Source organism: Hyperoodon ampullatus (assembly GCF_949752795.1).
Source record: "Hyperoodon ampullatus genome assembly, chromosome: 6".
In the NCBI taxonomy this organism is placed as follows: Eukaryota; Metazoa; Chordata; class Mammalia; order Artiodactyla; family Ziphiidae; genus Hyperoodon; species Hyperoodon ampullatus.
The window spans coordinates 121,320,919-121,337,708 of NC_136919.1; the positions used below are offsets into that span (position 1 = coordinate 121,320,919).

Genomic DNA, 16,790 nt, shown 5'->3' on the forward strand with positions numbered 1-16,790 from the left:
CCTCTAGCGCGATTCTGCTACCTAATCCAAAAATGCTGCTGACTCCCCCAGTTCTTAACGCAGAGGCTTCCCCTCCCCCAATTACTTCCAGTTGCGGTTTAGGCTCTGCACCAGTTACTCAACGCTTTTTTTTTTTTTTTTTTTTTTAAAGCCTGGCGAGCTAAGCACCGCCTACCGTCGTGAGTGGCCTGTCACTCTGCCCCGCTGTGCGGTTGTGATTGGCTGGCAAGACCGTGTCGTCTGGCCCCGCCCCCGCTTCCCTCTGCCACGCTAGTGGCCCGGGGTTTACCCAAAGGTGGACAGTGGGATTCGGGCGGGCGGCGCTTGGAGCAGGTGCAGACGCATCCTTGCTCCCGCTGTTGCTCTTCTTTATCCAGTCGTGGGTCTGAGTCAGGAAAGGACTAGCATTCTTCTTTTGCCGCTAGAGCTCCCGTGAACTGCTGCCCAGAACCTAGGCACCTCAGACTTCTCATCTCATCCGTTATTCCGCTGTCACTGTATAAATCACCTGCACATGTGTAATCCTGTGAATCTCCCTTCAGCTTCTGCTCAGAGAAGGGGTCGAAAGGGAATTTCAAGTGTTTGAAAGAGAGGGTCTCCGTGGATCGCGGGGAGCTGTCTCAGGTGCTGAAGCTTTCCAGGCGTTGCTGTCCACCACCACCGCACGCAGTTAGACTGCACACTCTCATTCCTGGCTTTCTCCTTCCCCATGCCTTGGCTAAGACTCATTTCAGAGTCGTGAATCCTTCCCTCCGTATCATGGCCTACGTGAGACACTTTCGGACATTGGTTTCGGGATTTTACTTCTGGGAAGCAGCACTGCTACTCAGGTGAGTCCACTTGTATTTAACAGTTGGAGAGAACTCATTCAAGCCTTGCAACTACTTGTCATGGATGAAACCAAGAATGCAACTTGAAGTTGACTTGTTGAAAGTGTCCCTTAAATCGTATTGTTTTCTATCTAAAGGTATCTAGCAGTCTATCTCTTGAGACCTCTACAACATGTAACTTTGCTCTGTTTTCACTAATTAATGTATTTTAGTAACTGGCATCTTATATTATTTGCAGCTGAGGTTACCCTAGCAAAAAAATATTTCCAAAGCCTAGGTCTTCTCAAATTCCTTTAAGTGTTTCTTTTTTCTAAGTGAATTATAAATTCTGGGTGTTACTCTCTTTTTTGAAAGTTACAAAACATTTAGTAATTAGAAATGGAACATTACTTACTTTTTAAAAGACAAAAAAAATCTAGAACATAAACATTTAGTGATCAGAGATATTCTGAACATTGTTGATATATCTAGAGGTTAAGTTCAAATGAATAGAATAATAAAGGCCTTGTGAGTACTATTTTCTAAAGAGCCTGGTTCATGGAGGCAAAATAATGAATAAATCACCAGATATGTTCTATGCCAAGAATAATTATTTTGGAGAAAGTAATAAGAAACCTATTGAATGGTAAAATTGTTCTATGATGTGTCATTTTCTTATCATATCCAGTCATATTTGGTAGACTTTCTTTTTTTTTCTTTTTAGTTAAAAAAGAAGAGAGACTAAACACAGATCAAGTAATTTAACCCCCATTCTTCATCAAACAATATATAAGAAAGATACTGCTCATATGGATTTTTGAACCAACAATATAAATTTTACTTTACTATTATAATTACCTTAAAATTTCAATTTTATGGCTCACAAGACTTTCAAGAAGATTGAAATCAAATAATGAGAGTAACTAAGTTATTCGTATAATGATTTCCATTTGAAGTATGTAAATATTCTTTTCTGGGTTGCTATGTCAAGTTTTCATCGTTAGGCACGTTAGAAAAACATAACGTATCCCATAATAACTACCTTTAGTAACAGGAACTAGTTGTGAAGGTTATTATATTTCTGAAATTATCGATTTTTTCTGAAGTAAGGTGTTGAAACCATTGTAAATCAGGATATTTTCAGTGAAAAATATTTTAATGACAGTAAATTTTTGTAACTTTACAATTGTTACAAATTTCATACATAGTGATGAAAGCAAAGAATGTAGAGCTTTTACATTGATGTAAATTGTATGGAAAGGAGTACAAAATTCATGTCATAAGATAAATTGATTATTTTGCCATAATTATTTCTTAATATCTTAGATAATACACATATTTATTTTTTTCAAAGAAATCAGAAGAGCTTGGTTGATAGATACTTAGGTTTAGGAAGTTTAATGTTAATAACTAAAATATTTTGATCGAAGAGGTCAAATTTGTGTAATGGCAAATCACCATGATATTTGTTATAATATATTCTTAGAATTTATCTTCATTAATATTAAATAATTTAGTTTAAAATGCTTTTTATGAATAGTCTAAAAATGTAATCACTTGAAAAAGACATACCCAATATAGAAGTTTTGGTGATACATATATTCTTCATCAAGTTTTTCTTTTTTCGTTCACAAATCGAAAAAAAAGTTTTCTTTATCTTAGACTGGTCTTAGATGAGAGTAGCTCATCACTCTATGAAGAACTTTAATCATACATAAAAAAATTAAATATTTTTATTTTTTAGTGATGGTCCTTGAAGGAAAATTTTCTATAGAAATTCCCTTTAGAAAGTGAAGGTCCCTCTACTGGAAGTATCTTGCAAAATACAGTTTCTTTATGGAGACCATTTTTTGTTCGCTAAGCCTATTCGTGAGGTATTGAGCAAAAAAGGAAACATGTAAAGGAAAAACTAAAGTCAAAAAAGTATTTTGTTTAAATTCATAAATATATCTTTTTAATTTAAAAATATTATTTCCAGGGAAATTTGGAAGTAAGAACAACAACCAGAAACCATATATGAAGTTTTAATTAAATAACATCCTAGTAGAAGTGTTTTTTCATAGGTTTAAGGTTTTAAATTTTTTTATTGAGATATAAATGCACACAGAAAAATGTGCAAACAACAAAGTTCCAAATAAAGTGGCACAAAGGTAACACCATGTCAAGAGACCACGGATCAAGAAGTAGAATTGTCAGCATCACACGAGCATTCACCATGCCCCCTCTTACCACCATATCTTTTCCCAAGCACTGCTTTGCCCCAAAATCATCTCTATCCTGACTTATGCAACAATAAAAGTGTTTCCTGCTTTTGAACTTTATATACTTATTTGAGTCTGCTTTATTTTTATGAAACATATGTGATTTATCTGTGTTATAACATGTATCAATAGCTTGTTTATTTTCATTTCTGTATGGTATTCCATTATATGAAGACATCACAATCTACCCATTGTCCTACTGAGGAATATTTGGGTAAATTTTTAGGTTTTGGCTAGTGCTGCTATGAACCTCCTTGATCATGCCTTTTTTTGGTGAATACATGTGAATACATGCATTTTGGGGACTATATGAGTTGGGTCCAAGAGTTTCACTAGGCAGAGGAATTGCTAGAATGGATATGAGTATGGTTAGCTTTAGTAGATACTGCAAGTTTTCTAAGGTAGTTAGTTGTACCTAGTTAAACTCCTATCTGTAATATATGAGAGTTCCTATTGCTATTATTAGTACAAAATTTGATCAGTGCAATATTACTATAAAAATTTATAGCGCTTTCATTGACTATTATTGCAAGCCCACAGATGATATTTTAGTTTCTATCATGGCATAATTTCTACATTTTAGTAAATGAGTTTTTTTTTAATTAGGAAGTTTCTCTCCCCACAGAGATTCTACAAGTCAGTACCACTTTATTTTTTTTAATTAATTAATTTATTTATTTATTTTTGGCTGTGTTGGGTCTTCGTTGCTGCACGTGGGCTTTCTCTAGTTGTGGCGAGCAGGGGCTACCCTTCATTGCAGTATGCGAGCTTCTCATTGCGGTGGCTTCTATTGTTGCAGAGCTCGGGCTCTAGGCGCCTGGGCTTCAGTAGTTGTGGCACACAGGCTTAGTACTTGTGGCACACGGGCTTAGTTGCTCCACAGCATGTGGGATCTTCCTGGACCAGGGCTCGAACCTGTGTCCCCTACATTAGCAGGCAGATTCTTAACCACTGCGCCACGAGGGAAACCCAAGTAAATGAATTTTATTAAGGCAAAAACAGCAGAACAAAAACATTTACTACTATAGTATAATTAGGAGTATTCATTATCAGAATACATCAGGTATTAGAAATGTAATATTTAAAGGGAACTTATTAAAGAGGTGAATTCTTTTAATAAATACAAGTCAGACACAGACATAAGAAATCTAAATTTCCTAGTAGTGAAGTTTTTTAAATTTTCACATTTTGCTCAGGTATTGCTGTTTTTTGAAAAAAATTTCCTATGGCTTTTGGATTCTACTTCTCATACTAACAAAATAAAGAACAAAACACCAGTGTTCAGCTTTCTTTGAAATGTAAATAAGTGATGATTATGAAGAGCTTGCAGAACAAATTCCAAAAGCAGGAGAACTGCCAAAACTATTTCATCTAAATTAATTATTTTCACAACATACAATTTTGTTTTTCATCTTTATAGTTTGATACCAACACAGACTTGCTATTTGAATAAATTATGGTATATTGTGTCAAAACACTGAATGTATGAATTTCATACTTTATAATCACAAACAAAATGTTTTCTTGATTTACTTCAAAGCCTAAGAAAAATATTTTGGCATAGAATTTCTTGTTTTTTGCTTTTGGTACGTTTTGGAGGATGGGGAAAATTCTTTTTAATGTTGGGTCTATTTTCTTATGTAAGATTTTGAAGAAAAATTCACCTCAGGGGATAAAGTCATTATTTTGATGATTTCTTGTATGTAGGTACTGTAGCAGGATTCTACATAGTGTTTTTAAAATATGGTACACATAATATATGCTTCTTCCCTTTGTATCTATAAATAATCATATGCTTTCCTAAGTATAGAAGGATCGTGGCCCAGTTCTCTAGTCAATGCCTCAAGCAATTTGCTCTGCAGATTCAGGAAACAGCTTTTAAATATTTCCTCTTGTATGTAATTTTTCTCTCCCTTGATCACACAACTATGTACTGAGGCAAGTCAATCACCAAATATGTGTTTAATGTGTAATGTTAAGCAATTCAACAAGATTTCATCGTCACATGCTGTGCACACATGTTTGTGCTAGGTACAGTTTGGCTATGGATGATTGGGAAATTATCACCTTTCTTATCATGGAACTTAGAGTCTAGCAGGAAAGAAAATACAAAGGGCCAAGTGACAAAAGAAAAACAGAAACAGCAATGTTTTAGGCAATGTGAAATAGGGAAGTTCCCCAGAGGGTTGTTACTTGTGCTGGATCTTACAAGATGCTTGTTCAATGGGCAGAAATGAGATATAAAGAAAATATTCTATGCAATAGGAATGATACAAGCCTATAATGTGCTAAGGGAATGGTGACGGTAAAACTCAGTTGAAAGATTTCCAGTTTATGGTTTAAAATCATATTCTGCTAGCAACAACTATTGAGCTGACTACAATAGTAAACCAGCCGAAATGTGGAGTTGCAGCTTCCTTTCATAATGGAATATGGATGAAATTTAGAAGCAAATAATTTAACTATAACTGGACAGTTATCGTTATAGGAATGGTCTGGTAACTTGGCTTAAAATATCTCTATAAATCCCTTTCTTTCAGAGTTAGAGTTTACCTCAAAATTACAATTAATCATAAGATTGCTAATAATCATCAGTAATAGTAAAAAACTATGTAAACAGACAACAATGACAAGACTACTAGAAGAAAAGGACAATCTGCTTGTTTTAGAGTTTGGAGATCATGTTTGCATTTTTCATCCAAATAGGATCTCTTTAAAGAAAGAAAATCAGGTAGAGGATTTGGATTGTTGGAAGAAAAGGGGACAGTGAACTTGGTTTTGGGGGTTTTGAGTTTGAGATGGTAGCAGTAGATATGGGTATCCTGCTGTCAGCTGAGAACACAGAGACAATGCTTGAACTGTAGACTGAACAGTTAAACTGTTACAAAGGTGATCACACTGTGCGCAAAGAACAAAAAACAAAAAAATATTTATATGAGATGAAGGTAGAACATTTAGAGCAGGGCACAGAGACGCACTCAGAGTCATGAGCTAAACTGTGGAGGTGCGACTGGCCATAAACAAGTGACAAAGTCATAGATTTATCATAATTTTATACTGTCGATCCCAAGGACTTGCTCTTATCAATAGCATATATCTATCCCTTTTCTATAGAGCCTTTGAATGCTATAATTTCAACTAATCTCATAAACTAGTCCACAATCACGGATGACTAAAAACTTAAGTTTTCTCAGGAGACTTTTAGGGAATTATTTTAGAATTCTTTTGGAGAAGATGCATCTTTAACTTTTCCTTACTACGTGAAGCATATTGGATGAATCCTCCTTGATTTTCCCACCAAACCTGTCTCTTAAACTCCTCGCCAAATGATTAGCGTTATACTTGGATTAACTGTATTTATTGAAAATGAACTCCTGTGTATGCAGATGTCCATTTTGAAACATGGGTGGTTTGTCTTTCTCCACTAGAAGAAAGCTGTAGCTTTGTCTTGTTGGAAAAATGCATCAAGAAGAGAGATAAGTGAGTTAGCTTCGAGAACTGGTTCTGGAGTGAAGGCAGGCATTCTAAGACAGGACCAACTGTTTAGTAACAAACAAAGTGTGTGAATAGAATGAGCTCTTTAGCCCCAGAAAATGAAGCTATTCTAACAACTGCATGGCAACCACACACATTTTAAGAAACAGAGTTTGAAATCCTCAGATGTTGTCAGAAGAGGAAGAAATAACAAAAAATTAAATTAAATTAAAAAAGCAACTCCGTTACAGTGTATTTCTGAAATTCTTTCAGGATCTCCATACTAGAGATGTTTTTTAGGAGGAAGTATTACCAGTACCTCTCAGACAATTTGATGCACAGAAGCAGTAACCTCAGTGGTACAATTAAGAATAGCATATTCGTGCCCCGGTCTGGGGGGATCCCACATGCCGCGGAGCGGCTTGGCCCATGAGCCATGGCCATTGAGCCTGCGTGTCCGGAGCCTGTGCTCCGCAACGGGAGAGGCCACAACAGTGAGAGGCCCACATACCGCAAAAAAAAAAAAAAAAAAAAAAAAGAATAGCATAAAATGGAAAGGTTATTAACATCCTCTGAGATAGTTTATTGCATGGAATAACTTCCAATGCAAACGATGAAGCATTCTCTAGGAGTGCATGCAAAATTTGCACACTGACAAAAATAACCAATTAGGATTTATAGACCCTGAGATATTTCTGATACTACTTTACAAACATTGCCAATATGGGATGGTTGGGCTTACATTAGAGGTAACTAGTCCATCCAATATTGTACCTAAATTTGAAAATCTCTCAAAACTATCTATAACAGGTAGTCATCCTGTAAATGTTAAAATTTCCAGCAATAAGGACCTTTTTACCTGAAAAGGAAAATATTTATCAAACCATTTTAATGAATAAAAAACAAAATGTCATTCTGTTTTCTCCTGGACATCGGAAACTTCCTTTGGGCACATGTGCTCCCCCTCCCCAAATATTTGTTTCTGTATTTTTTTCCTTTTTTTTTATGCTTGTTTCTTCACTTAAAATGACAATCCTGCTTGTGGAGAGTGTGGTTTTTATTTGAGACACAGTTTGAATTGATAATGTTTTCCATGTGGTTGCTCCATGCATGAAGCTTGTATGCTCCAGTTGCAGGGTGCCTGTAACAGTCTACCTGAATCTCTTTGTAACTTTATAAAAGTCTGTGGAGCAATGACTGCATTTCCAGGCAGTGTGCAAAGTGCTGGAGAAGCAGAATCTCAACTTTCTATGATATGCCACCGTAGAGTGGGGACATGTGACATCACCTTCAAATGTGTGTTTTAGATTTTCATGCAAGTCTTGTCTCTCCTTCTTGATTGTAACTCCCATGAGGATAGGATTGTTTCTGATCTTGTTTTACTGCCATAATATTTAATTCACTGTCATGCGTGGAGTAGATGCTCGATAAACAACAGATCAGCACTGAGATGACACCTACCTACCTGTCATCCTATGAGGATAGGATTGTTTCTGATCTTGTTTTACTGCCATAATATTTAATTCAATGTCATGCGTGGAGTAGATGCTCGATAAACAACAGATCAGCACTGAGATGACACCTACCTACCTGTCATCTCTGTTTATCTATCTATAACTCTAGATTGGAATTTTATTTCAACCTGTGTTATTACTGGGAGTGGAAAGGGAATCTTGTGTTCAAGATATCATAAAGGCTATAAGATCAAATAAATTGCCTCAGAAGATGTTACCGGCTCTGAGAAGTTGTAAAACAGACATAAATTGGCAGCTCCCAGTGGAAAAGTGATAGATTTGCTTCTCCTTATCACCATGAGAAATTGAAATTTCTATTGTATAATGCATTATTTCTCAACCTATTTTCCCCATCATTGCCTCCTAAGGAGCCCTTTAAAGATATTTTTAGACATTTTTTTCTAATTGGCTGCATGAAACTGTAATATCACAGTACATTGTATATTTGCTCATGTGTAGTATATAGCCTTAGATACATAGAGATAGAGATAGATCTGTGCTTTATATGTAAGAAAAATAAGATTTTTCACCCCCAAGATAAAACTCTCACCCACCCTCCTGGGGGTGATAACACTCCTCTTGAGAATGCATGCTGTAAAGGTTGCTACTTTTTATGATACTTAGACTATAGTTGTATAGTTTCATTGTTTGGAGTCATGACCTAGAAGTAAAGCAATCATTTATCTATTGACACCGTTTAAGATAATTTAATCCTAAAAGCATTAGGAAACTTTAGTGACATCTTTTTCTGTAAATACATAAAGTTCCCAGAAGCCATAGGCTTCCATCAGTAAATTTCAAATCACAGCTGCCTCTACCAACATCACTGTTCAATGACTTTCATAATTTCATGAAACTATTTTTTAAAAAATAATCTTGGAGATAATATCATTTACAGTTTATTTTTCTATGATTTAGACTCTGTTGACTTTCTTTTGTTTTCAAAGTAAGATAAATGAAAAAGTTCAAATTCCTTTTTAAAGTTAAATTTATTGTTGTTATAGAAAGGATCTCAACAGTTAGTACTGACATAAGGTCTGGATATTCTTCAATTCAGGAGTTCAGGGATATGTACAAAAAGCTGAGAGTAATGTTACCATTAAAATAAAAACTGATTGGGACTTCCCCGGCAGTCCAGTGATTGAGACTTCACCTTCCAATGCAGGGAGTGCGGGTTTGATCCTTGGTCGGAGAGTTAAGATCCCACATGCCTCACGACCAGAAAAGCAAAACATAAAACAGAAGCAATACTGTAACAAATTCAATAAAGACTTAAAAAAAAACGGTCCACATAAAACAAAAAACTGATTGAAAGAAAATAGAGTAACAACTAAAATGCTACTAATAGAAAAGAAAGTAGGAATGATTATTAATTGGCAGTAAGGTGTCAGCAAATCATCAGAAAACGATGTTTATCTTGCTGTTTGGTTTTGGTTTGTTTTGGTTCATATTGGCCATACAATACTTAAGGTGGGGAATTGGGGGAAGATAAATGATGTGAACGTTGATGAAACAACCACTCAAACACCATGCATCAAATGCCTGGGAGGACCATATGCATTCTATCTGTCTGGCTAATTTCTACTCAACTCACTTTACCTTCTCGCAGAATCCTTCTCTGAGCTCCCCCAAGTCTAGGTGAGGATACCTCCTCTGTGCTTCCAGGAATACAGTACCTTTATTATTGTATATGTCCCAGGGCTGTGGTAGTGGCCTGAATACTGCCTCTAGTTCAAACCATGAAGTCCTGGAGGGCAGGGGCAGTAACATATTTCTAGTTCTATCACCAGGGCTTAAAAGAGTGTCTTGCACACTGACAGGGCTCACTCATTTCTGAAATGAAACACTCCCCCCCGCCAAAGCAGATTTACAATTTCAAATAAATAATTCTAGGCATAAATAAAAATACTATGCTGTCTTTCTTTCCTTCTAGCATTTAGGAGGAAAATTAGTGAGAGATTTGGTGCTTTGTTTTTTTTTCTTTATTCCCAATTTTATTTGTCTGTGGTAATATATTTACCCACTTGCCTCTTATCTCTCTTTTCTTTCACAGAAAATATTCTTCTACATTTTTCCATTTCCTCACTACTTACCTATGTCTCACTTGTTCCTATCTGGGATCTATCCCCACCTCTACAAAATGAAGCAGTACTGAGCTTCCATGTCGTGATAGCTTCTTCTTTTAAACATTGGAAAAAGGGAATAGCACTTAATATAAAAATGGTTGTAGCAAATAACTATTTCATGTATATATAAAATGTATATATACATATATAAAATATATTTTAAAGCAACATATAATTTTTAATTATCTACTTTTTGTAAGATCTCTGCAGTGAAAACAGAAGACATAATTAAATGACCATTCTAAATAATAATCAAATAAATAATGCATATTCTCAATGCATAATGTTTGAATTTCTATTATGGCACCTCTCGCAGTTCTGGGATCAGAATCACTGATATGTTTCCAATTCCCTAGATAAACTGAGAACCATTGATATCACAGAATATTTGTTTTTGCCTTTAATCTGTTTACTCGTATACATTTAACGTTTTAAGCCCAAGAGACTCTATAAAGGGTGGTTGAATGACAATTTCTTTTTTGCTGGCAATTGTTGAAAATGTAATCATGAATAACTACCAAAAATAGTAAAAATTATAAATATTGGGAAAAGAAAATATCTTTTTTGGAATGCAAAGGAGTATAAAATTTTTATAAAGAGGCAGGGAATTTAAATGGACCATGAACAGTTGATGGAATGTGAGTGGGCAGGAAAGAGGGAAGAGTGTTTCAGACAGAAAAAGCATCCTTAGAAAAGACAACGGGCCAGTCTCCATGTGAAATGGAGGATACGGCAAACTTCATAGTAACATCTCTACCATGGGCCCCCCAAGTTTCCCTGACTAATAAATTCATGCTTTATGTTGTTTTAGAACTAACTTCCTGGGGAAAATCTATATGACTATTGTAGGGTGTTAGAAAACATCCGCAAATATTTATTCCAATAATAGTTTTCTCTGTTTCTAAACAAAATATTTCATTGTTATCACTTGCTTATGAGGGAAGAGAATACTCACATAAGCTACTTTGTATTCACTAGTTCTGTTGATATCACTATACATATATTTTTGTTAATTTGTATCATTTAAATGTGTGTCCAAAGTCTGAGCACTGAAACTTAATTATTAGTAGATCAAATAAAACAAAAATCCCGGAAAAGGAGAGACTTATGACTTTTCATTGTTTTATAAACAATTACATTCCTGACAAGGGAAAGAAGAATGACACATGATAAAATCGTAATGAAAAACTTAAAAGCAATCTATCTCTATAAATTCCTTTCTTATTATAAAATAATAAAACACTCTAATATGCATTAAATGATATTTTCCACCAGTTCTTAAATTGCTCCTATTTAAGAAGAGAATTACCTTTAGTCTATTAAAACACTAAGGGACCCAACTTTGTATAGGACTGCCTAGTAAGAAGAAATGCACCTTCCGTGTTTTTCTCTTGTCTCTTGTTTTATTTATTGGGAAGAATAGAGGTAGCAGAAGATTATATGGATAAAACCACTAGAAATCTCCCTTCTGCCTCATGTTGCTTCTTTCTAACAACTTTAAAACCCTTTAAAAGGTTATGAAATCTTTTTTTCCCCTCTTAAATTCCTGAAATTGGGCTTATCTCTTTCTTCCTACAAATCTTAAATACGGTACGTATCATCAAAGGCACTGAATCTACTGCAGACCTCAGTTGGTGCCTCCTGAGATTATATAGAGAATTAGTTTTATGTGTAGCCTAAATATCTCCCCCTAAATAATAGTATGTAAACTTAAAATTTTGCTCTGCTTCAAAAGACCAAAGTGTATGACATTCTTTGTGTGCCTTTGTACGGTTATATAGGTCAACTTACAGCAAAAATTACATCGGAAAAGCTTAATCAGTATGAAAAAGATTCAAATTCCTGGAACATATGAAAATTCAAGCTCAAAAATACAGTAGTAAAAAGAAGATGAGATTTATCCCTCTACAGGAAGGAGCTAGTTTATTTTAGATGGTTTCTAAACTAACTTTTCTTGCCTCAGTCTTCTCTGTGCATGCACTTGTGTGCACATGTGAAAACAAGAAGGAATTTAGAGAAAGAAGACTCAGGGTCAGATCTCAGCTCTGTCTTTGAAGGGCTGCGTGGCTTTTCTATACACTGAGTGATTGTACTTAACATGCTACTTTAAAAATGTAATGGATAAAGCTGTATCCATCTATGGAATACATTTTTTTTAAACGAGCACAGTCAGAAACGCACTACTCTCTCCTTAAGAGAAAATATGTACTTAGGATTACAGCTATAATTTCTCACTTCACCTAATATCAGTAGCCTTTATTCAAAGAATCTATTTTTTTTCTAAAATCCATTGTAGTGGTAGATGTGAAAGATGTTGAGTGGCAGGAAAATAAACAAGGGATAAACAGACTAGCCCTTTATATCTGTGTTAGTTCAGATTAGGTTCATTTGTGACTGATAGAAAGTGCACAATAATATTGGTTTAAGAAATATTTGTTTTTCTTTCAAAAAAAAAAAAGGAAAAAGAAAAACCATGGAAGCAACCAGACCACATCTGGAATGGGAGTTTACTGATCTTTCTATCTTCTTGTTTTGTCATTCTTAACGTAAGATTTCTTCCTTGAGATCCAAGATAGATGCTCTGATTTCAGAAATCATAGCTGCTTTCCAGCTATCAGAAGAGAAGAAGAGGCTTATCTTTAAAGGCATTTCCAATAAGTTAAAGATTTCTCAGTTTCACTCTTAGCTTTGAGTGTCCATGTGGCCAAGTTCTGGCCACTAAGTTGCAAATGGAAGTGGCATGTTTGGCTTTTTGGAAGTGCATGCGAAGGGAGGTCCAGAGGCTCCAGCTCATAGTTTACATTCACCATTATGGAACTCAGTCTTTCAAGTGAAGCCAAAGGGAATTATTACAAGTAGGAAAGGAGCATGATCAGATTGTGTCTCAGAAATATCACTAAAGAAGTAATATGGATAAGATACAAGGATGTAATGTACAGCACAGGGAATAGAGCCAATATTTGATAATAACTACAAATGAAGTACAATCTATAAAAATATTGAATCACTATGTTTTAAAAAATAAAAATTGATAAAAATAAAATAAGCCTCAGGCAAATTTGATATATGGATTATTAGTAATATGCATATATATGAGTGAAATATTGTCAAGGAACATATTTATCAATACGTATACATGCAAGCATATATGTAATAATGTATACATTTATTGGAAGTGCATGTTTGGGTATTTTTTAAGTTTTGGAGTGGGCAATTACAGAAGTTTGGAGAGCACTTGTCTAGAGGAGAGATACACAGGAAAGTGGTGATAATACGTGTGTGTGTGTGTGTGTGTGTGTGTGTGAGAGAGAGAGAGAGAGAGAGAGAGAGAGAACTGCTTTAATGAGAACATAGGATTCACTAAGTGCACAAGAGGGCACATAATTGTTAGTGGGGGGGTGCAGCATGGAGGCAGGACAACTTTTCAAAAGATGTGGTCCTTGAATTGAATTGCCAAAGTAAGAAGCAAAGGTGGTCTGGGCAGAATCAATTGCCTGTGCAAAGATGTATGCACAAACCAGCATGAAAAATGTAGGAACCACAGCTGGCTCAGTGTGGCTGGAAGCTACATTATATGTCAGGCACGGGATGAGAGGCTGGAGAGGATGTAGGTCATATTTTTTATATAATTTTCCAGAATAAAGGGAAGTTTCCATTTTATTTAATTTATTTTATTTTTTTGCCACACCATGCAGCTTGTGGGACCTTAGTTCCCCAACCAGGGATTGAACCCAGGGCCACAGCAGTGAAAGCACCGAGCCCTAACGACTGGACCACCAGGGAAGTCCCAAGAAGTTTCCATTTTAAAATGTTTCTCAAAATGTTTCAACTATACCACCTTTTACTTTTTGCCAAAATTAATTGTTTTCCAAATATTAATTTTTAAAATTGGGGTTGTATATCTTTCTTTTTTATAATATGAATCATTTCCAAATTATTATACAGAAAAAAGGGAACACTTTGATAATTTTGCAGGTTAGTTCAAGTTACTGCAAACACTGAAGAAAACTTCAGACCTCTGAAAATCTCCAAGACTTTTTCAAATGTTTCTAAACATCAGCTTATTCTAAATAGTAGATATCATGGTTGACTCTTCTAATTTTCAGTGTTTAGCATTATTTTTATTTTTACCCCCTTTTCTTATTTTTTCAATCCTAATATTTGCAGAAAAATACACAACTTGAGACCATTACCTTGATTTTTCTCAAGAGAAAGGGGAAATTTATTATTTTTCTACAACACATGCTGCTTATATTCAGGCAGAATGGTTGAATGTTTGTGATAAGAATAAATATTCCAGTATACAAATAAAGTATAACTATTATCCAAAAAAAGGAAGCAATATGGAGAACTTAATAGAATGTATGTTCACAGTGAGGGGGGGAAAACTGGCCTCAGGGAGAATAGGAAACGGTTAATGCAATAGGACATCCCAAAAATGGAGAGAAAGGAGCAATATGAGAAATGACCAAAAAAAAAAAAAAAGTCTTGTCCGCTGCTTGGACGTGGAGGATCAAGAGAGAATGGTCTAGGATAAGCCTCATATTTATACCTTTAGTAACTGGCTGAAAAATAGTGCCACGACAAGAATAGAGCATAAAAGCAGAGGCATAGCTATGTAGAAAAGTATTATAAGTTAAGTTCCAGATATGTATGGTGAATGTAATGCCTATGGGATATCCAGTTGCTGGAAAACTTCAGCACAGAGGTGAGAACATAAGACCTGGGACTAGATAAGATTGGATGGCTAGAATTCTGGGGCAACATTTTCCTACATTTTTAAATACTTGAGCACACATGGATGTTTCATCTCATCGTACAAACAAATAAGCCTGGTGACTCTCAGTCCTCAAGCCTGGCTCTAGCTGCCCCATCTCACACACTGCAGGCTGAGCTGTGGCTAACACAGCACACCTGTAATCCACTGGGGCTTGCAGATGTTAAAAAGTCCTTCCCTGCCGAGGGCACTGCTGCTCAAAATGTGGTCCTTTAACCAGAAGAATAACCATCACCTGAGAGGCTGTTAGAACTGCAAACTCTAGGGCTTCCCTGGTGGCGCAGTGGTTGAGAGTCCGCTTGCCGATGCAGGGGACGCGGGTTCGTGCCCCGGTCTGGGAAGATCCCATATGCCGCGGAGCGGTTGGGCCCATGAGCCATGGCCACTGAGCCTGCGTGTCTGGAGCCTGTGCTCCGCAACGGGAGAGACCACCACAGTGAGAGGCCTGCGTACCACAAAAAAAAAAAAACCAAAAAAAACCCCTGCAAACTCTGAATCCCACCATGACTCACTGAGTCAGAATCTGCATTTTATCCAGCCCGGCAGATGAGTCATAACGCACATTCAGATTTGAAAAGCACTGTCTTAAAAACACCAGCTTCTAAGGGATGAGCAGAAGGAGAGGTACTGGCAAAAAAAAAAAAAAAAAAAAAAAAAGAATGGGGATTATGATAAGAGAAAAATGAAAACTAACACAGAGTGCGTCATACAACCAAAAAGAAAAGTTTTGGAAATAAAAGAATGATCAATAATACGATAATAATATCAAATGCCATAAAAACCAAAAGAAATGTGGAAGATTATAAGTAGCCTTTTGGTGGAAAAATGCATGTACAACTATGTTAGAACATTGAATTGTGCGTTAAAGAAAAATATAGATTCCCTTTTTTGAAAGAGGCTACTGCATGAGGAAGTAACAGTGGACACAGATGTGGCAGGCAGTTCTTCATTTGCTTGTTTAATTTTGCTTTTACAATGAAAGGAGATTTGAGCTTGCTCACATCCTGGAAGAAAGAAGTCAGTAGATTAGGAAATGCTTAGGAAAACACAAGAGAGGTTCAGAAGAGAAAGGGCAAAGTCACTGATGAGGTGAAAAGGAAGAGTTTTAAGAGCAGTCGTTGAAGGGTAGCTTTTGAACCAGAAGTCCTAAGTCTTTCTCTGGGACCGGAGGCAGAATGTGGCAGGCGGTAGAGACTGGGAATTGTGATTTTGTTATTCAGTTGTGTGCTCAGTTATGTCTTTGAGGTAGGAGACAAGGTCATTAGTCGAGATAAACATGAACAACGAAGCAGACAGGTTTAGGCTGATTTAACGGTTACAAAACACAGAATATAGCCAAGTCCACATTACCTCTGGTACTGGGCAGGCTGTGCTCCCAGCTTTCTTGGAAGAGTCGGTCCAGCCCCGTGAGAGCAAAAGCCCCCACCACTCTGCAGAGGAGCGGGATGAAGCCTAGGACATGATCTTTATTCAGGCCTCGCTCATTTAGGTGGCAAAGTCAGAGGTAGAACCCACATCACCTAATTCAAATTAACTGCTTATTTGTCCAAAAGAGCACAGTGATTTAGGCTCTTCTACAGTAGAAAAAGGAACGATCACATCATTCTTTAAAAGGTGAAATGTGACTCGTTCAGCTAGAATCACAGTAAGTTTTTTTTAATGAATAGTTTCATCAAAAACTATAAGAATGAGATCCAGTTTCAAACTTTTTGCTCTTCTCAGGGTTCTATACATGAACACCATGTGTGGCAGTGTAGGTGTGTCCACTCACATCTCTGACCCGTTTCTTTTGCATCTTGAAAATAGGTAGTCTTTTCCTAGGAGGCATT

At 36.1% G+C, this 16,790-nt stretch overlaps 1 protein-coding gene across 2 annotated transcripts in view; it reads left to right on the forward strand.

Moving 5' to 3' along the window:
- Positions 1-753: 753 nt before the first annotated feature.
- GLRA3 (glycine receptor alpha 3) overlaps positions 754-16,790 on the forward strand; it is a gene marked incomplete at both ends in the record, with an annotated part of 167,588 nt that continues 151,551 nt past the window's right edge. Inside the window, one exon of one of the 2 annotated variants that reach the window (XM_079707061.1) lies at positions 754-830. In XM_079707061.1, the coding sequence (XP_079563187.1) occupies positions 760-830 (71 nt within the window). The remainder of the gene's footprint in view (positions 831-16,790) is intronic. The other variant, XM_079707060.1, reaches the window with a different exon arrangement.